Genomic DNA, 20862 nt, shown 5'->3' on the forward strand with positions numbered 1-20862 from the left:
TAGGATCTGTGCTGCCCTCAGATGGTTAGGAAGGTTGTTCCACAAGCATGATGCAGCAGAGCAGAAGGCTTGATTTCCCCCATGGTGCACTGGGGGCCCAGAGGAGCAAGCTTTTGGCATATCTGAGGGTGCGAATGGAAGTTTGAGGTGTGAGGTAGGTTCCTGTAGGTAGGGAGGCACATATCCATTGATGGATTTATATGTGAGTAGCAGGACTTTGTAGTCAACCCTGAAGGAGACAGGGAGCCAGTGCAATGAAAACAGAGTTAGTGTTCCTGTTCTCGCACTCTCACCAGGATCCTGGCAGCCCTGTTCTGAATATACTGGAGCTTTATTTATTATTATTTATCAATTATGGCAATGCAAAAATATTGATATTTAGAAGAAAATCAATCTGCTTGGACAAAATAGAATGGAAAGGCATTTTGTTTCCATGATAACAAACAAAACATGTAGCAAAAGCAAACAATATGTATAAGTATATATTAGTCACAGTATTTAATCACATAAATAAAAAATGTTGAGCCAGTAGTGCAATTTATTCAAATGACTGACTGATTTATAAGACTTTGGATGCCACTTGTTAAGCGCAGTCTGCTTCAAAGTGACAACATCACACATATTTCAGATGCTTGGGCTCACAGGGAGTCGAATCATCAAATCAGCTGTCATGATCAAGGTTTTCCCAAATATTTACATATCAAAGTCCACAGAGACATCCAGCATTATTATTGGATCTCATACAGAACTTTATTAAGGTTATCTGAGTGCAGTGGTGGAAAGTAACTAAGTATATTTACTCAAGTATTGTACTTAAGTACAATTTTTAGGTACTTTCAATTTACTTGAGTATTTCCATTAGATGCTACTTTTTACTTCCACTCCACTACATTTCAAAGGAAATTATTGTACTTTCTACTCCACTACTTTTATTTGATAGCTTTAGTTACTTTTCAGATGAAGATTTGGCACAATGGATAATATAACAAGCTTTTAAGATACAACACGTTGTTAAAGATGAAACCAGTGTTTTCCAACCTTTTTGGCTTTTGACGTCTTACAAAAAGCAGTGTGTAGTCGAGGTCACATTTCAGATGTCTATGAGTTGTTAACAGCTCCACCAAACAGTGTTTTCCCCCCTAAACTTCTCACATGGTTTCATTTCAATAATTGATCAAATAATCCAACATTTCATCAAAAATAAAAAATTAGAGAAAAAGTCCAAAATCTGAAAACAGATTTGTGTATCAGAACTTTATTTTTTCTTCCTTCCTCTGCCATTAATCATCTCACAACCCCTCAGGTTTATCTGCTGACCCTTTGGAGGGGCCGGGCCCTATGTTGGGAACCACTGTACAGCTAACTGTATATAAAGTAGTTCAAACTAGCTCCACCTCCAGCAGCTACAACAGTAACATGCTGCTCTAACACTGATGCTTCAGTATTAACAATCTAATGATGTCATATATAATAATATGTCAGTCAGAGGGACCAAACCTCTATTTTTACTACAACACTTTAACTACATTTTGCTTCTAAAACTTTTGTACTTTTACTTAGGTTGGATTTTTCATGCAGAATTTTTACTTGGAGTATTTTTACACTGCTGTATTAGTACTTTTACTAAAGTAAAGGATCTGAGTATTTCTTTCACCACTGTATGAGTGACATATTTAAATGCATTCATTTTATATAGGATAATATAACATAACTTCCTTTAAAAGTTCAGTAAATTTACTTTCCTTCCTTTGTAGTTGAATTACTCAGAAAACGTTGGAACTTGGTCGTTTAATTTGAAAGCTCTGCCCGGAAGTTCTATGAATTTTTCTAGCTAGCTTGACCGCAAGAGGCATAAGCAAGAAATCTCGATATTTTTAACCATAATATTTGCATACAATGTCACACTAATCTCAGAGCCGCTATATGTAAACGGTAATGCCACCAGGTTTAATAAATAAAAGAAAAGTTCCATAATATTGACTCATTTGCTAATATTCATAGCGTTAGCGGTTGTCCTGGTCGATGCATCGCATCGCACTCTTAACGGCAGCTGTCAAAACTGTTTGTGCAGCAAAGAGAAACGAACACATCGCTAACTACCTTCACCGAAACAACCAGGTGTCCCAGCTGTAGCTAAATCTTTATGTATAATATCCAGGGAAGAAATTATTTTCATACATACCTGCGTTTCCCATGAAATACAGCCAGCTAACGCTCATATAGGAGCGAGTACTCTGTGTTATTTAGCCCTCAGTGCTGACTGCAAGACAATAACAATTTTCTTCTTCTTCCTTGGTTTCACTGGCGGACTACAAACTAGCGTTAAAGGTGCATGTGGCCACCTACTGTATCGGAGTGTGTAACATCATGACTTTTAAACGACAAAAACAACAGACAAACAAACGAAAAAAAACTTTATAAAGAAGTTATAATCTGGATATTAAACAATGCCAAATTCCCCCCAATCACTTTATTTATAGAAAGTATCACTTACAACATGTGTGACAATAATGCAATAACATAAAACAATTAGGCATCATAATGAAATAAAGATAACATAAAGGACATGACTTCACATTTTAGTTTGTTGATACAGTCAGCATGGTAACAGGACAAAGGGTAATAATAACAACAACAACAACAACAACAACAACAACAACAACAATAATAATAATAATAATAATACAAAAAATAACAGAAAAGCTAGGCAATAACATCAGATTTTTTTAAAAATCTTGGAGCATACAAACTGTGCATGTGTTGTTGTTTATAAGTCGGATAGACTCAAAATACTTTCTAAATTCAGTCATGAAAAGTTCAAACAATGGGCAAGATTTATGGATGTGAAATTTTGCAAGACAAAAACAATACCGCAATGACTGTTAGATTTCACATTCATTTGGTTGGTGACTTTTTAGATTTACATTTGCTTGGAAGATAGGAGGTCATAGTCACAAATATTCCTGGTTTCATTGTGAGAGATAAGTGTAGGATCACTAGAAGACCAACACATTCAGTCCTCTACATAAAGTAAAGGTGATTTTTTGTCACAAAAAAATGTTCAAATGAAAGAGAACTCATATTTGTAAATGAATTTAGCCCTATTCCAAAGACTAATTTATCTGTTTTGTTGACGGCCGGGGCAACATATTCCTCGCAGACAAGATTCAGGGTCGGAACGCCATATTATCTAAATAGAGCTGGCAGCCGGCGACCTGCCCACAGACTCCTTTTGTTTCCTATTGGATGACACGCAACTAATTCCCCAATCAATCAAAACGTTTAGTCCTGAGAATGATGGTGCGTTTCATTAATCACTGTAAATTGGTGTTTCCAAGAGCAAATCCAGCTCAAGGTACCATAAAGCAGCGGTTCTCAACCTGGCTCCTTGATGAGATTCCGGGGGTCCCCAGAAAAATGGGGAATATTTTAATTTCACTGTTATTTCTTTGTCTAAAAGTAGCCCAATTAGAGAGTGTATATGATTATTCTGTTCATTGGTTCACACTATACACTGTTAATCTGCCAGTCTACAGTATAGACAGTTATGGAATAACTAAATCTCATCAGATGGGGATCCCTGAGACTGCATCTTATCAACAGCTCCGTGACCTGATGTGCATTCAGTTTGAGGGTTCTTGACACCAAAAAGGCTGACAACCACTGCCGAAAGTAGATTGGCATATTGGTAGCCCAGTTAAGCCCCAAGTTAAGACCAATTCAGATCTGAATTAGCAAATTCAAAAAGCTGATTTTGATTATTTCAAGTCACAGTAAATGTTTTGATATAAGTGGGACTTCCAGATCCAGACTGACAAGTTGGAGATGGCTAACCGACCGGACATTGTGTTGATTGACAAACAGAAGAAGGCAGTAGTGATAGACGTAGCAATCCCAAGCAACAGCAACATCAAGAAGAAGGAACATGAGAAGATTGAAAAATATCAAGGGCTGAAAGAGGAGCTAGAAAAGATCTGGGGAGTGAAGGCAACAGTAGTGCCAGTGGTAATTGGAGCACTGGGGGCTGTGACCCACAAACTGGGAGAGTGGCTCTAGCAGATTCCAGGTACAACATCTGAGGTCTCTGTCCAGAAGAGCGCCATCCTAGGAGCAGCTAAGATACTGTGCAGAACCCTCAAACTCCCAGGCCTCTGGTAGAGTACCCGAGCTTGAGGAAGACACACCACCACCCCCCATGGAAGGGGGGTGAGAAAGGTATTTTATATATATATAGACTGGCATAAAATACCGGCAACTTTAGACAATTGATTGGTTATTAAGTAGCCTAATGATTAAACTAGTTCCAGCTTCTCAATTGTGAGGATTTTCTTTGTCTTATAGTAAACTGAGTGTCTTTATTTTTTCTAGTGTTAGACAAAACAAGCAATGATGGCATCTTTGGGCATTATGACATTTTATATGCCAAAGGATTAATCAATTAATTGAGATAACAATCAGCAGAGTAATAATAACAATCATCTTTAATTACTGCCCTATTGAATGCTGTAGTTTCAAGTAGGTTGCAGCTCATATGATAAACATTCCAATATTCCGAGTTTATCAAGAGTCCCTTAATGCACCAGTGACGTGGTAAGTGTCTCCCTTTCTGCGACAGCATCACGGATTATGGGGGGCAGTCATTTTGATTCTTTTTTCAAAGAAGGTATGTCATCACCCCATGACGTCATCCATTAAACACGTTACTAGGCCACGTGACAACCTCTTTTTCAGCACTTAAAGCAGGTTACAGGTAATAGTTACATGTTAAGGAACTTGATAGGTGGTCATTGTTCCAGTCAGTGTCCCGGGAAATTAAAACCACCCCGTGTAGTGTTTCGTCACTTCTTCAGTCAAATTTTTTTTTATTGGAAATATTTATTAAACAAATATCATAGAAGGGCTTATATTTATGTAGGAAGGAGATGAAAAATCACATTTCTGATATCAGCTTTGATTCCAGTTAGGCATATACCATAAATATGTCCCTAACAATCTGATATTTTACATTTCGACATCAAAGAAGGCTATACATCAATTTGTTCAACAATACTAAAACCAAAGATGTAACAGTAATAACCCCTATCAACACAAGATGTCGCTATTATGATACTAAAGCCACAGACACAGCACACCAACATGTTAGAAAAATGTTTATTCATTTGCTGCCCAGCATGTAAACTCATCCCACCAGCTTGTACAGACACTTTTAGTCCTATTTCACAATTATACTTCCATGAGATAGCCTGATCCAAACATGCCACAGTGTAACACAACTGACATGAGACGATGTCATGCATTGCTGTAATGAATTTCACATTAAATTATTTATCCCTTGAGCTTCATTCTCAGTTTATGTGCACTCAGGAAAGCAGTCAACATAATAGTGTTTATATTTACAATTCTGGAAGGCATTTGTGGGTTTATAAAGGCAATGGGAGACTTAGAAATGTTGATAAGCATAACACTGAGCAATAAAAGGCACAGTAAGTTCACTTCTGGTTTTCAGTGGCATTTTTCAGCAGCTATAGTTTAGTAATGCTGAGTGGCTCCTAATTTGTAATCAAACATCCAAACAGTGTAATCTCTCAGAGCACGGCCGCCTCAGTTCAGTACCCGCTCTGTCTCTCCACGCAGCCCACTGCGTTTTCGGGACATTTGCAGGAGCGACCGTTTGGTGTTGCTAAACAGAGGTGAGTACAGCCCCCGTTGTTCACAGCACAGTAGTTTTGTCCTGATGGAGGGAGAAAAAACATTCAGACCCAAAAGGGCATTTTTCTAAATCATAAGCCACCGTAACGGGGAACAGCAGGAAACAGCCTCTTCATGTGTTTGTTAAGCAGATATATACTATACATACTTGAAGGAAACACATAGCAAACTCCAGATGTTGGAGGCCCTCTCTCCCCGGGCTCTACATTCCCTGGTTTTATGTATGCAGCCTTATCTAGAAGGGAGGATGAAGCCTGTTGCTGCTATGCATAGTAACATCAGTGATCCCTTAACTTAATGATGAATACTAGCTGCAGAATTCCTCTTGTTGCTTTCAGGTTGAGGAGTGAACCTGCGATTTTTATGGTTCTCAACCGGCGCTCAGAATGCTTCACAGACGGCACAGAGGTCACGAATGCGGGCCTCAGTTCCTCTGCTAAATCCTGAAGACTAAAGGGAATGGATCATAAGTCTAACTCAAAAGTGGCCCCCAAATGTACAAGGGTCAAGTCAATTCCAAGAATGGCTCTTGAGTCAGATGCAATACAATGATGACTCAAGACATGCAGAGGCGTTTTCTCACAGAGCATTGGGTAATGAAACATTTCAACATTTTCAAGACTTTTGTCGTCTTTTGTCGTGTTGCACCTTTACAACTGGCATATTTACCTGAAGGACACTGGGCGTAAGCTATGGCGATTCCATATAACTTGGTGCGTTTCTGAGGCTGGAACTCATCTGACTCCCTGCCAGCATAGCGGTCCACTGCAATCACGGCATCCCTGTTGTAAACACAGTCATCACAAGTGTTAAGCAATGTGGGACTTAAGGACCTGGAGAAATGTTTGCATCCTGGCCCTGTGTTTATATATAGTCTGTCAAGAATGAATAAGCGTTAGGGTAGGTTTCTTGGCTGTAACTGACACAGTTTGTTGTAATTAAACTGTTGACGTGTGTACCCATGTTCCCCCTGTCCCCCCTCCCCATCACCTCTCAACCTTTACTCGCAAGGCTGCAGCCCAGGCAAGATAAGAGGATCAGAGGGAGGCCCTGCGCAGGTCACTGACAGACGCTGAGGCTGAGAAATTGCAAGCAGCTGCCACTTTTTAAGATGCCTCCTCACCCCATGTAGACACACACACACACACACACACATACACAAATAGACATTCCAACCCCCGCCTATTTAGCACTGACCAACACACAGAATCAGCTGCATGGGAAGAAAGCTCCACAGTTTCAAGGTGGGAGTGTCCGAGCCTGGGAGAACATCAAGCCTTTCTGCCTTTAAGTGCAATGCTGAAGTGTGGGGAGCTTTTTGACCTCTGACCCTTTCCTACCTCTACCTTGACAGATCTGGATTCTTGCATTGCACAGTGGACCATGGATAAAGGCTGCATTATGTCCTCAATGCTAATTTAAGTAGCCTATCAAGTTACAAGAGACATCTGGCTAAACTCTTAACACAACATGTTATAAATATTGTGCCGGGAGCCTAAAAGTACCAATTTATCTTGACTTTACACATCCCATATGCTGTCACTGGATAAAAAGTGAAAATCCTTCAAACACGCCTATAATAATACAATCAATCAAACCTCCTCCAGTCAGTGTAGTAGATGTTCTTCCCAAAAGATGCAATTCCAAAAGGGTACTGAATCCCCTCCATAACTTGTCTGCGATCACCCCGGCCAGGATGCATGCACTCCATTTTATGCGTGCCTACGGGCGAGAGATTACACTCAGTGCTGATCACAAGGCAGACATGAGTTCATAGATGAGTCATCTGTCTAAAACCTACCTGCGTCTGCCCAACAAAGCATAGAGCTCTGAGAGTCGTAAGTTAAGCCGTTCGGCAGGCCGAGATCATCCTTAACCAGCACCCTCCTGTTGGATCCATCCATGTGTGAGGTCTCGATCTTTGGGGCGTCTCGGTTCCAGTCGGCCCAGTACAGAGTACTGTTGTGAGGATAGGGGTGCCGTCAGTTCACACTCAGATTGAGCAATAAACAATGACAGGCCAGAAATAATTTTAAAACAGATCTTTTAAAGTACTGGTACATTTTTAAACATTATTAATCAAATAATACATTTTATCATTTACCAGTGGCCCAGTGGCTGATACTCTCTCTGATACCAGTAGTCTCTTTTCCCCATATTTAAAATCATTTTTCACTAACTGCCTGTAGCCCATATGAATGAGGGACCAGGGATTGCTGTGTTGCCACATTGTGACTGAATTAAAGTAGATGATGGCGGAAAAACTGAATTTTATAATGACGATGACAAAAAAAAAGTATTTAATGAGGATCAGTCAAGTCTGGTGGCAGTATCAGTATCAGGCTGATACTGACCTAGTGTGTTAGGTTGGGGCATCTCTTCTTAAAAAGACAAAATCAACATAAGAACATTCCTTAGAGATTGGTTGATATCTTACTTGCTGTGTGTTAGAAACAATAACTTTTTAAGTTTTGCTCCAAACATGGGGCACCCCTGTAGCTTAAGGCTTAAGATCCCGACCGTGATCTGTTCAAGTCTGTAATTAAGGCTAAAAATGCCCAAAAAACATTACACACCCACTGGGGGGGTCAGCAATAATAGCACGGGGGTTGACGAGATCAGAGTCTACAATGACATGTCGCTGAGATCCGTCCAGAGAAGCCACCTCGATGTGGTCCTTCATAGAGTCCGTCCAGAACATAGTTCGTCCCAGGTGGTCGATGGCGATGCCCTCTGGGCTGTGCAAATCTTTGACAAAAACAATAAAGGCCACGTTTTCAACATCACCTTATTTTCTTTGTGTTAACAGTCTTCTAATTCCTTCATAGCTGAAAACTGAAATGAACTAGTTGAATGAAGGATGAAAGTGGACAGTCATGCTACCTGATCTAATGACTGGAATGGGCTCTCCCCCCTGGATGCTGGCCTTGCTGATGGATGGAGATGTGATGTCTGTCCAGTAGACCATTTTTTCCACACAGTCATAGGCCACTCCAATGATTACCTTCTCCTGTGGATGAGTCAGCAACAAACAATCTTTGAAGTGTATTTTGTCCAAACAGAAGTGGATAAAATATATACATGGAGCAGATGTGTTTTTTGACATTAACGTCTAGACATAAATCTAAACAAACAGAACCACACACTGAGCATGAGCCTGGCCAGACATGCAGGCCAGCTGGTCTGGAAATTCAGCGAAACAAGAAAGCATAGCAGATTGCCATTCCAAAGATGTTGAACTGATGTTAGTAATTAGTGTGAATGTCACCATGTGCCTCCAATAAAGTGTAAGCCGAGAATGCATGAGGCAGATGGGGAAATCTCAGAGCTAGAGCAAGAATTATTACCACCAAGGGAATGGAGTAAGAGGCTGAGCGGATGTTATACGCAAAAAGGAACAATCCATACATAATGTTGCTGTTTTTGATTATTCTGTCTACTGTCATCTGAGTGATCACACATACAAAACAATCCTGACTTGACATGATGCTTGAATTTGAAGTTATTCTTCTTAAACTGGCTGCTGCATTGCAAAAGTGCATTTTTTTGATCTTGCAAGTGATATATCTCTCTGACAGACAAACCTGCAGCAAAATATTCCTCCCTGTGTTATTACATAACAAACATTATAGACAAATATCTTTTTGCAAGCAGAAGGAGCCTATTAAGATTTTTCCAGGAAAAAAATTAGTGTGAAGAGGGAAATATAGACTGTTGAAATGCTATACAGAATTACATTAAAATTCTTGGCAACCAGTTCAAACCAAGACAAAATAACACAGATCCTCTCAGACTACTTTTAGGACTTCCTCTCTACTAGACAAGTTTATTTAGAGAAACTTACAGGGAGATGAAGGAGAGCCTTGGCATCATCTTTCTTCATATCATAACCCTCCAGCGGGACATGCTCTATCCTGCCACTCTGGGCATACAACAGGTGTGTTCCTGGAGGCAGGGGCAAGACACCGGGTCGGGGTGTGGGTCCAACAGGTGGTGGCACACCACCATTGTCGATGCCTAATGGAGTTAAACACTGAAAAATTAGGGGTCTTGTGGATGGAAAAACCACTGCGTCCTTTATAGTGTGGCTGTTTTTTTGTTCATGTTAGTGTGTTTGCTCATAGGTTATATAAAGTTCCCTACTGCAGTGGTCTCTTGTTGTAGACATTAAGTACGGAGTATATGATTTACTCACACATTGGTCTGCTGCTCCCAGGCCCAGAGCGAGTCCCTGGGATCTCCTGTCCGTTTTGGTCCACGCACCAGCAATATCCCGTGCTGCCGTGGCACTGCATAGCTTCATAGGCGCCATTCTCGTCGCATGTGGGGATGTACTGTCCAACAGGAGGCCGTGGGCCCCGTGGACCATATTCTGTCACACCCAGGAGACTGTCTCTGTGGACCTGACATCTTGTTTTTGTCCTCTCTGAAGAGAAGAATGAAAAATAAGCTCCTGAATGAACACAGATACCTTGAGACAATGTCACAAACCCACTCAGGAGCTAATTCATGTTTCCTTTTGTCTTCTGCTTGAAATTCAGCTGCATAAAAACTCCCATATCCCTCATAAGGCATGACAAAATCCTACTGCTATCTAGAAGAAAATGAAAAACAGGTTCCAGCTGGCACAGATAGATTCTAGTGGGGAACTCTTTTCCAAACACTCCTCTTACTCCAAACGGGAGGAGTAAACAATGGTGAGAATGAAAAGGATCCGTTTTTTTTATATTACTGAGTCTGCTGATGAAAGAAAACTATTACCAAACTGTCTGAACTCCCACGACAGACACCCAAAATAAACATGTAGCAGCTCTGACTGAATGCTACCACATAGAATAGAAAAAATGTTGTCAGTTGACTGACGACGGCGCACTGTGAAAGCAACCAGACTGTGTAAGTAAGATGTTGTGTTTACTTGTCAAAAAGTGATGGCATTCCAAAAGACTTACCTGGAGAGCAGTGGAGGCCATCGCCATAGTAACCTGGCCTGCACTGGCAGGTAAAGGATCCCTGGGTGTTATGACAATTGGCGTCCTGGTGGCACCTGCCAGACTGGCACTCATCTACGTCTACAGGCAGGAGCAAAAGAGTTTGAGTGAGGACACAGAAGACTCTAGTCATCTACTGTATCAGCTGAAATATTTTCTGCAAGTCCAATTTGTAGTTTCCTTTTATAGTTAGGGATCTAGAGTATGATCTGGGTCAGCCTGTGCCCAAAAACTGTCTTCAAGATGCAGAACATAGAGCAAAGGCGTGGAAAGAATGAAAACTATGAATGAGTGCCTCTGGGGACCAAGCCAAAACAACTATATGCTGACTCTGGACCTGCACACTTGAAATGCCCATCTGTTTTCCATGTATCACTGCAGATGTATTATGTAACTGATGTAACTGATCTCCCCCTCCCCCACCCCTGAACAGATGGTTTAACAATTAAAAGCCTCAAAGTTCATATAATGGATTTAAAATCTGGACTACTTGTGTCAAAGGACTATATTGTTGATGTTGATGATGTTGGTGTTCCGCTTAGCCTGTAAAATATGTTCTCCAATGATTTAGTACTGTACTTCCTTAAATTCGGGGGACTAATACATCAAAGAGAATAGTCAAAACTGAAGCAACAGAGGCTGAGATATTCTAATTTATAGTCCATTGTCAGGGTTAAGCTACAAAGACATTGAATCATACATTTCCCATAATGCAACCAATGGCATCATTTACTTTTACCCTCTCTGCCTGGAAAACACACATATTTCAGTTGCCTTCTGTTTGTTTTCTGCTATAAATGTTTAGTCTCCAGGCTTGAGTATAGTAACCCTGATGACGTCATCGGGGTTATTTTTCAGACTTTAGAAAGCTCCCTTCAGAGAAAACATTATACAGCTGCTTAAACAAGTTTTAAAATTGGTAAAATTGGTGGAGTGCCCCTTTGACTATAAACACTTGACATTACTGCCAACTATTTTCAAAGCATGGCATATGCTTTTGGATTGAATTCATACACTCCAAGCAACCACTGGTTTCAGCTGATTTCTTTTTGTTGAACTTCAACATCATCATATGATAAGGCAAGCAGGGATAGTTTTGAATACTCTCCTTATAAGTATCACAAAGGATCTCAACTACATTTAAAGGCTAGAAGCTATTAAAATCAAATGGTTTGGTGCATTTTGACTTATTTTCTTCCTTGATGACTTTCTAACATCAAAGCTTTTTGGCAGCAATTGCTCCAATCTTGGACATCAGAGTTGTTATTGATTTTCAGATAGTACTAAAATGAATGGAAGCCATTAGTTAACTGTTGGGTAGTAAATCAATCTCAAAAGGTACTCAATAACTACTCATAACTTGTTGTATTTTCTGTGACCTTGGAGTGATTTTGTAGATACTGTGTAACCTACAGACTGAAAGCCAGTGATTATTCTTCACACACGCGTGTCTCTATGCAGTACCTTGGCAGACTCTACCATCTCCTACGAACCCTGGCAGGCAGGAGCAGATATAGGAGGAACCTCCAGTGTAGCTGCACTGAGCTCGCTCAGGAATATCACAGTTATGGGTGCCTTCTTCACAGGCGTCCACGGGTTGATTAACCTCTGAGGAGAAGAAGACGTAGGACATACTAAATATTTGGTGTTGAACATTTCAGATGAGATCCTGTTTGTTAGAGCATGAGCTGTCCTGATGTAGTGTAATGTATATATTATCTGACCTAGGCCTGCTGAACCTTTTCTGGGTAACTGAGACCTAATTACACTTTCTACAAGAAAATCTCTGAAATAAAAATGTCACAGCACAACCGTTGGTTCAAAGTTGTTTGTGTGTACTTATTGGTAAGTAAGTATACATGTGTTTTATTTTGTTCACCTTGGTCTACTTAATGTTTTAATGCATTTCATTACAGTTTATGTTTGTTTGTCTGAACTTGTTCACCAAAACCACCAGGTGAGATTCCTGGAATATGTAATTGTACTTGCACACAAAAACATCTTACCGATGCAGGTCTGCCCATCAGTACCAAACCGATATCCATCCTCACATTCACAGCGGAAGGTCCCGGGCTGGTTGTTGCAGATAGCATGGGAGCCGCAGATCTGAGTATTCTCTCTGCACTCATCAATGTCTGATAAATATAAGAGCCAGTTATCATATGTTAATAACTGCCACATTAGGTCCAAGTTTGAATTTGGATCTGTGAAGTCTGGATTTGTCAAATCATGTCATGTCATTCGCTGTCAAATGTTTGGAGATCAGAGAGAAGAGCTTAATTAGATTTCTTAACTGCGAATGCTTCAAGATAGCATCTGTCTGAAATACATCCTTCCTCTTTCTACTGTATGTGCCTTGGAGCTCTTCCTGTCTTCAATGCAAAAGTCCCTTGGTTGTATAGACCATGGGTTGGGAATGAGGACCAGGCTGGATATGTTAACCTGGTCTGGGAGTATGGGACACTTTGTTTACCATGTGGGACTCCCTCTACTAATTGCTGAGATTGTCCAGTTCCCCAGGAAGGAAGGCTGTAGAAAGTCTGGGTTAATTAAAAGATGTCTTCAAACAGATGTGGAAACTTTGATTTACTTGAAAGCGGAAAATACATGAATTGTGAGAATTAGAAAGCTACTACACCCTCTTTATTGCCACTAACAAAGATTATTTTTTGTATTATATAATATGTCATTCATACCATAGCACGTGCGACCGTCACCATTGAAGCCAGCAGCACACTGGCAGGTGAAGTGGGTCCCCTGTCCAGGTCGACAAACAGCGTTGGTGTCGCAGCCGTGTCTTCCAGTGAAACATGGGTTCTCCGCTGGCTGTCCTCCTGAGATTGGAAGGTGTATTTTAGGACAATGTTACTAGTATACTATTAACTTCCACAATTTCATGATAAATACGTATTTACAATTCAACAATACTGTCCCTCAGTAAGGATGTTATATGTTGTGATCCAGGAAGGAAGCGAGCTCAGACGAAAACAGGGAGACAAGAATAATCTCCATGACCTCACCGTTGGTGTCCCCGATCTTGTTGCTCATGGCGAACCGGATGAGTTCATTATTAGCATCGTACATGACAAAGACCTGATCCACGCTGAGCATCTGTGTGGGTTTCATGTCTCTCAAAGACTCGTCATGTAGGCAACTCTGGAAGGTGATGGTCTGACGCCACTGATACGTCCTGGTCTCAGTGGTGCCATCGGGAAAGCTCACCACGTAGTCCCGATTGGAGGATGAGGTGATCACTGAGAGATATGATAGGCAGAGAAGGAACAGGAAGATGATTGTTTTAGTCATTGCTTGTACAGACTTTTGTTATGATTACAAAAGCACAAAGGCTTGAGAAATATTTTGGATGAAGCGGTTGGTTTGATGAAAAAATAAAACACTGTTTTTCAAATCTTAAGCTCATGCTGGATCTCTGTTTAGGCTGTGTCTCACAGTTGTTGCTGTACTGGTAGATCTCAGAGTAAGGGTCGATCTGCACAGTGGAGCCGCGAGACACCTCAGGAACCCGGCCTTCCAGGGTGGTGCTCACCACCAGGTGGTCGTGTTCATCGATGCCTTTGAACTCCTGCCTGATGGTCAGCTTCTCATTCCCTGGCAGAAAGGTCACTTCAGCCTGGCGTGTGAACTCTCCCCCTACAGAAGACAGACAAGAGAGGGTTAACTTTAAGACCCTGGCCTTGGATGAACTTTGGCTCCCCGCCTTCTGTCTCAGCTGAGGTAATGTGAGGGGAATTCAGCTGGACAGAGTGAGTAAAACTGCAGCTGTATGGCAAACTGTGCTTGCAGCAGCAGTGATATTTGTACACAGAGATTTCAGGACATTATGATTTTTTGGATCTATCTTTATACTTTTGTTATTTTCTAACCAAGTGAAGCATGAGAAAGTCACATGAGAAGCTGGTGGCTGTAACATTATCAGATGTTGTTAGTGCAGTTGTAGAAATCTTTCCCTCACTCACCAACAATACTGAAGCCATTCCTGAATCCAGGCTGCTCCAGAGCAAATGCCCACCCAATCACACCACCGAGGGCTGACAGGGGCTGCAGTGAAGGGCCAAGGGTGTAAGGGATGTCACTGATGGCCACATAGGAGCGGCCGTCATTCACCACCACATATGAGTGGAGATCGTTGCTGTTAAACTCAATCAGAGAAGGAGAGTCGCCTACATACACTTTTCCATGCACTTTACCATTCATCCTCTGAGGCTTTCCTGCAAAGCAAAGCAAAACCATCAATGTTGAGTAACAGAGTCATAGATTACACATACGTAGATTTGCTCTATTTGCTCATTTCAGGAGTTATGTAAGGAAAGGAGAGAACATTTCTGAACATAATTAGTGACTAAGTGAAACCGCAAGACAGCAGCTAAAAGATTTCCCCAAACATCCCCACATCTACAAGCTACCAAGATGAACATTTGATGTATTAAATACTTTCTGGATATTAAAGTCTTTAAAACAGTCAGTTTTTGGAAGCCATCCTGAAAGATAGCTCCACCATGTGTAGTGAGTGTTCAGTATACCTTTGTGTTTTAATTTGTTTCAGGTTGATGCTGTGAATATTTTGTATTTAGCACAGGCTAATTATATTGAAATTCTTTGTTGTGAATAACGTTAGCTATTCAACAAAGGTTTGACCCACAATACAGCATTTTAAATTATTGTCTTAAGTGTTTGATCTTGGTTAGTTAGTGAGCAAGGCTAAATTACAAAACAGAGCACAGTAAATGTGGCATTTCTGTAAAACCTTTAGCTAATTTAGCTAGCCACACTAAGTAAACCTTTATCTTTTAAATTAGGAAGTGAGGCCAGCCACTTTTATTAGCTAAAGTGCAATTTTACAAAACAGGAAGATGAATTAGACTGAATTAGACAAAACAACTATTCTAGGTTGCATCTTGGGCTTTGGGAAACATTGACTGATATTTTTCACCATTTTCTGACATTTTAATCAATTAATTGAGAGAGTAATTGACGGATTACGAAAAAAATTATTAGTTGCAGCCCTAGTCTTTTTGCTGTCACTATATAAGCTCAGAAATTCATAGATAGCTAACTTTTTTTTATCTCACAGAATGAAACATGAAAATGTCTTAAATTTGCCATTTCATGCATTTAATCAAACCACAATCATCTCCATTTCACTGAACTAGTAATAATGGCTACACTCTACAGGTTCCATAATGTATCTGAAGTCCATACCTTCTGCCACACACTGTATGCCGTTGCCATAGAAGCCAGGCCTGCAGTGACAGCAGTATCCACCGGAGTAGTCCTTGCAGTCAGAGAACTGGGAGCACTTATTTCTGTTATTCGCACATGTCCCAAGGTTGTATGAGAACACTAAAAACATGGAAAATAAGAACAGGAAAAATATGACTGAAAGAATTAATTGATCAAGTTGCTATAATCCTCCAGCGCTGACAAGAGAGGCAAGCAATTTTTAATTATACAAAATTACACTGGTATTACTCAGTTTCAGCCTTTCTCCTGTGGACTCACCATCTACATTTATATCTGTGTCATCCACCACCACCACTTCTGGATTGTCAGGTTGATGTGGCTGGTACTGAACTGGATGGATTTCAATTGGCCCCCCTTCTGTCTCGTAAGGAGGGTACTCCACTTGCTGTCCTGCCTCCTGCAGCGTGGCCTCAGTGGGCAGGTCAGTGACCTCACCTGGAGCCACGTTGGTAAAATAAGGAGAAGTTCCAATCTCATACACCCATACACCCCGGAGGCCAGAGTTGGTCTGTCTGTTTGGGGAAAAGGTTTAAAACACATTTTGCAGTTACTGTTCTTGATTATCTAGCCAGCAACACTGGTCAAGAAATGGTGTTCCTGTGCAGATAGTCATTGGTTGACTTACTCTGCTAAAGCCCTGACGGATCCCTCGTCATCAGTGGTGGTGCGATAGTACGGTCCCTGACTGGAGTACAGGAAACCCTGGACAAGACCCTTACTGAAGCCAGCTTGCATGATCACCCTACTGTCATCTACAGGCGTGGTGGCAAACTGTATCCCATCCCTTGTATACAGGACGATAGCATATGAGGCGGTCTCCAGGGATGCAATGACCAGCTGGAAGGTGTTTCTCTGTGTAATAAAACATTAGAGAGGATGTAAATGACCAGTTCCACTCCAGATAACTTGAATAACCATGTGACGCTCACCTTCTTGTTGATGCCATCTCCTTTGCTTTGAGGTTCTTTAGAGGCAACATCTACCCAGGTGATCACCACAACATGGGTAGGACTGACTTCATCATCTTCTGGGAAGGCCCTGTTGATGTGGTCGGCTGCCCGACGCAGAGTGTCTGGACTAATGTCTTGACGGAAGAAAACTTTCCCCACAGCATCACTTGTGTCCAGGTCTCCTTGCAGAGCTGCAATCATGCCGAATTCTGGCGTCATTTTGCCAAGATATGTCGACTCGCTTGATGGCTCTGCTGTGGCAACAAAACCATTGGTGTTGATCTGAAATTAAAAACTCAAGTTGGTGATGGGGATAACAAGAACTAAGATGATTGTAACACTGGGCGACTTTCTTTGTAATAACTACAACACATGATGAACTGTTTCACAGCAGAGGCAAACCCAGTCCAGTCTGACCCACTTTGATCTTTACTCCAAACTCATTAGACTAATGATCCGAGTCAGCTGCTATGTCCTACAAAGCGCTAACGAACAAACAAGATACCATTTAACACAGATTTAACACACTTACGGTTTAATGCGTAACACTTGCAGGGCCCATAAAAAAGGAAAAACCTGGGCTCATGTCAAACACACACACATACACACACACAAACACACACACACATACACACTCTGCACATGGGGCTCCTCCACTTCCTGACCAGGGGAAAACAAGAGCACTATTCCTGGCCCGGGCCACTCTGTTTCCTGTCCTTGCCCCTGACAAGCAGCCCCAGAGAGCCTGAAGATTACACACTAATCTTCATTACAGAGACTTCCTGCCAAAGTGGAAGATAGAGCTGGGAAAATTATCAGTAATTCTGATTTCTGTAGAAAGATCTTTAAAGTTAGCGGGATACCCACACATACCAGGGCTTGATGGAATATGAATCACTATCACAAGGAGACAATAAAACCTCGTAGATTAGAGAAAAGTGTGAAAAGCATTACTGTTCAGCTGCAGGGCACAGACAGTTCAGACTGTCTCGTAGGCTAAACGAAAATAAAACCTTAAGGCCATCTTGACTACAGTGGAGAAAAATGTTTGTGGTGGGCGATGTAGGGATGTAGGGATTTGGATCTAGTCAGCTGTGGGAAAAACCCCCTAGACTGATTGTTATAATAAGGAATTTAATATTTTTTCTCAACCTCAGTCTCATCTGTTAACCACAACTTTTTGCCTCCCCTCTCCTCTGATGAGATCAGGCATGTTACTGCTCCATAAATGTTAGTACTTTTGAGTAAAAGTCCTACATGAAAAATCCTACTTAAGCAAAAGTACATAAGTATTAGCAACAAAGTATACTTAAAGTAATGTACTTAAAATTCATAGAACTTCTGGGCAAAGCTTTCAAATTAAAAGACCAAGTTCCAACATTTTCTGAGTACTTCAACTACAAAGGAAGGAAAGTAAATTTACTGAAGTTTAAATTTAAATTTACTGAAATTATGCTATATTATCCTATATAAAACAAGTGCATTTAAATATGTAACTCATACAGTGGTAGAAGAAGTATTCAGATCCTTTTCTTTACTAAAGGTACCAATACAGCAATGTAAATATACTCCATTACATGTAAAAGTCCTGCAAGAAAAATCCTACTTAAGTAAAATTACAAAAGTATTATCAGCAAAATGTAGTTAAAGTATTTCAGTAAAAGTAGTGGTTTGGTCCCTCTGACTGATATGTTATTATATATGACATCATTAGATTATTGATACTGAAGCATCGGTGTCTAAGCAGCATGTTACTGTTGTAGCTGCTGGACGTGGAGCTAGTTTGAACTACTTTATATACAGTTAGCTAGTTTAGTCCAGTGGTTCCCAAGCTAGGGGTTGGGCCCCTCCAAAGGGTCACCAGATAAATCTGAGGGTTTGTGAGATGATTAATGAGAGAGGAAAGAAGAAAAAAAAAAAGTTCTGATACTGTTTTCAGTTTTGGGTTTTTTTTTTTAATGTTTGATTTTTGGTGAAATATTGGATGATTTGAACATTTATTGAAATGAAACCATGTGAGAAGTTTAGAGGGAAAAATCACTATACAACTCATAGACATCTGAAATGTGACCCCGACTACACACTGCTTTTTGTAAGACGTCAAAAGCCAAAAAATTTGGCAATGCATTAACAATGCGTTGTATTTTAAACACTTGTTATATTATCCATGTGTCATATCTTCATCGAAAAAACAACTAAAGCTGTCAAATAAACGTAGTGGAGTAGAAATTACGATATCTCCCTCTGAAATGTAGTGGAGTGGAAGTATAAAGTGGCAGAAATTGAAATGGAAATACTCATGTAAAGTATAAGTACCTCAAAATTGTACTTAAGTGCAGTACTTGAGTAAATGTACTTAGTTACTTTCCCCCACTGTTACAGAGTTATGTAGTCTGTTAGTTAATATGACTGTGGGACACCTGAGCTCATGACCATTTATGTCACTGTATGGGAAACTTTTAAATAAATTAAAGCTTGAATTGTTGATAAAACAGAAATAAATGTTTACTGCTTCAAGTATACTTGACACAGAATGTCATCTAGGCTTCTGACTTTTTTAAAACATAAAACACGGACATTGCTTATAGGAAAATGTTGAGTTCCTGCTTTTCTAGGGGGAATACCTTTTGTACATAATTACTCTACGATAACATGCAGCACAATTAAAACAAAGATGCAGCGCTTTTCTTTGAAAAGGAGAATCACAGGGAATAAAGGGCTGTTTGTCTGCCCTACACAATGGTGCAACTTTCATCCAAATGTTGCTATTGCCCTTTTTCCATGTATTTTAAAAGCCCCACATGGAAACAACAAATAATAAACACACTAAGTCTTTAGGAAATAACTTTGTCACAGAGTGTAACTATTTTCCATAGTACAAATGTTATTTGTACTCCTGCCCTCTTATGTGAGCATGAACCCTATATATACATAATTGTTTCAAGGAAGCATGCCTTTATGACCACATTGTTACGTGAGATGGCAGATGTTCTGGGGTGGATTTCAAATTAAGTTCCTGGAGTACTTTAGTCTTTCGGTCAACAGTAAAATAATAACCTCAGGGGAAGCTGGAAGAATGTGTGGACACATGCATTCCACGAGATACTGCAGCCTCTGTGATAAGTTAACCAATATTTACAGGGAGCGACAGAAAAAGTCATACCCTGCCCCAGATATATTTTGCAACTTCCAGGCATTGTTTAAGGTTCAAACTACTGACCCCTTTTCATTTATTACTGCCCGGGGTGCCGTGCGCAATTACGCAAAAACGATGGACAGTCCACCCTTACTAGTAAATTCCTTTCATTAATTAAAACGAGCACGACTAATAGGGTACCAAGATGTGGATAAACTTACAAAGATGCTGTCGAAAGTGCCATCATAAAATAATATTGGCTTGTCCAGTTCAAATCGGTGCGTCTGATCAGTCCCCGTTTCCAGTAACTGGTCTCTTGCGCTTGGACCGAAAGGAAAAAGCTCCCCTCGCGTTATGCTCTGCACCGACGCCACAAATCCGAGAAAAGTCGCACAGACGAGCCATCCTTGCTCCTGCCAAACCATTGTTCGTGTTTCACAGGCAGTTGAGCAGTCCTGTGGTTAGTCCAAGCCAGGTTCGCGGAGAGTGACGCACAGGCTCCACTAAAGAAAGTTCAGTCAGAGTTTGAGAGGGGCGTGGGGCGGAGTTGAGTTGAGAAGGGCGCTTAGAACTGCTTTCGTAAAAACCACCAACACTGGAAAAAGAAATGAGAGGTAGCCTATACTTTACTTTTCATGTCGCTCCGAGAACAGATTCCTGAAGTGATATAGTACTGACTGTAGTCTGGCATCCTCTAGGTAAGTTTGTTGGCAGGTCAACCAGATATCTTCAGTGATGGCGTTTGGCCCAGTTTGAAAAACAAAACACTGCATTACACTACACAGCAGTTTTAACTGTTAGTTGAGGATAGAAGTGG

At 40.7% G+C, this 20862-nt stretch overlaps 2 protein-coding genes across 9 annotated transcripts in view; both read right to left on the reverse strand.

The window, feature by feature from the left end:
* Positions 1–2259, reverse strand: part of lyst (lysosomal trafficking regulator) — a 61817-nt gene extending 59558 nt beyond the window's left edge. For 7 of the 8 annotated variants that reach the window (XM_042432885.1, XM_042432891.1, XM_042432884.1 and 4 more), the window contains exon 1: positions 2183–2259. The gene's annotated coding sequence lies outside the window, so the exon portion shown is untranslated. The remainder of the gene's footprint in view (positions 1–2182) is intronic. The other variant, XM_042432889.1, reaches the window with a different exon arrangement.
* A 2878-nt stretch (positions 2260–5137) lies between these two features.
* On the reverse strand, positions 5138–20582 carry nid1a (nidogen 1a). The gene is made up of 20 exons (XM_042434360.1): positions 20267–20582; positions 16889–17191; positions 16585–16811; positions 16218–16471; positions 15918–16058; positions 14675–14926; positions 14148–14348; positions 13718–13951; positions 13394–13531; positions 12704–12832; positions 12162–12305; positions 10659–10778; positions 9905–10135; positions 9554–9726; positions 8593–8719; positions 8286–8457; positions 7511–7668; positions 7308–7431; positions 6379–6491; positions 5138–5731 (listed from the first exon to the last, which is right to left on the reverse strand). The coding sequence occupies exons 1-20, from the start codon at positions 20468–20470 to the stop codon at positions 5607–5609; spliced, it is 3570 nt and encodes a 1189-aa protein (XP_042290294.1). The 5' UTR covers positions 20471–20582; the 3' UTR covers positions 5138–5606.
* Positions 20583–20862: the final 280 nt, after the last annotated feature.

The sequence above is a fragment of the Thunnus maccoyii genome, chromosome 14 (assembly GCF_910596095.1).
Source record: "Thunnus maccoyii chromosome 14, fThuMac1.1, whole genome shotgun sequence".
NCBI classification, from domain to species: Eukaryota; Metazoa; Chordata; class Actinopteri; order Scombriformes; family Scombridae; genus Thunnus; species Thunnus maccoyii.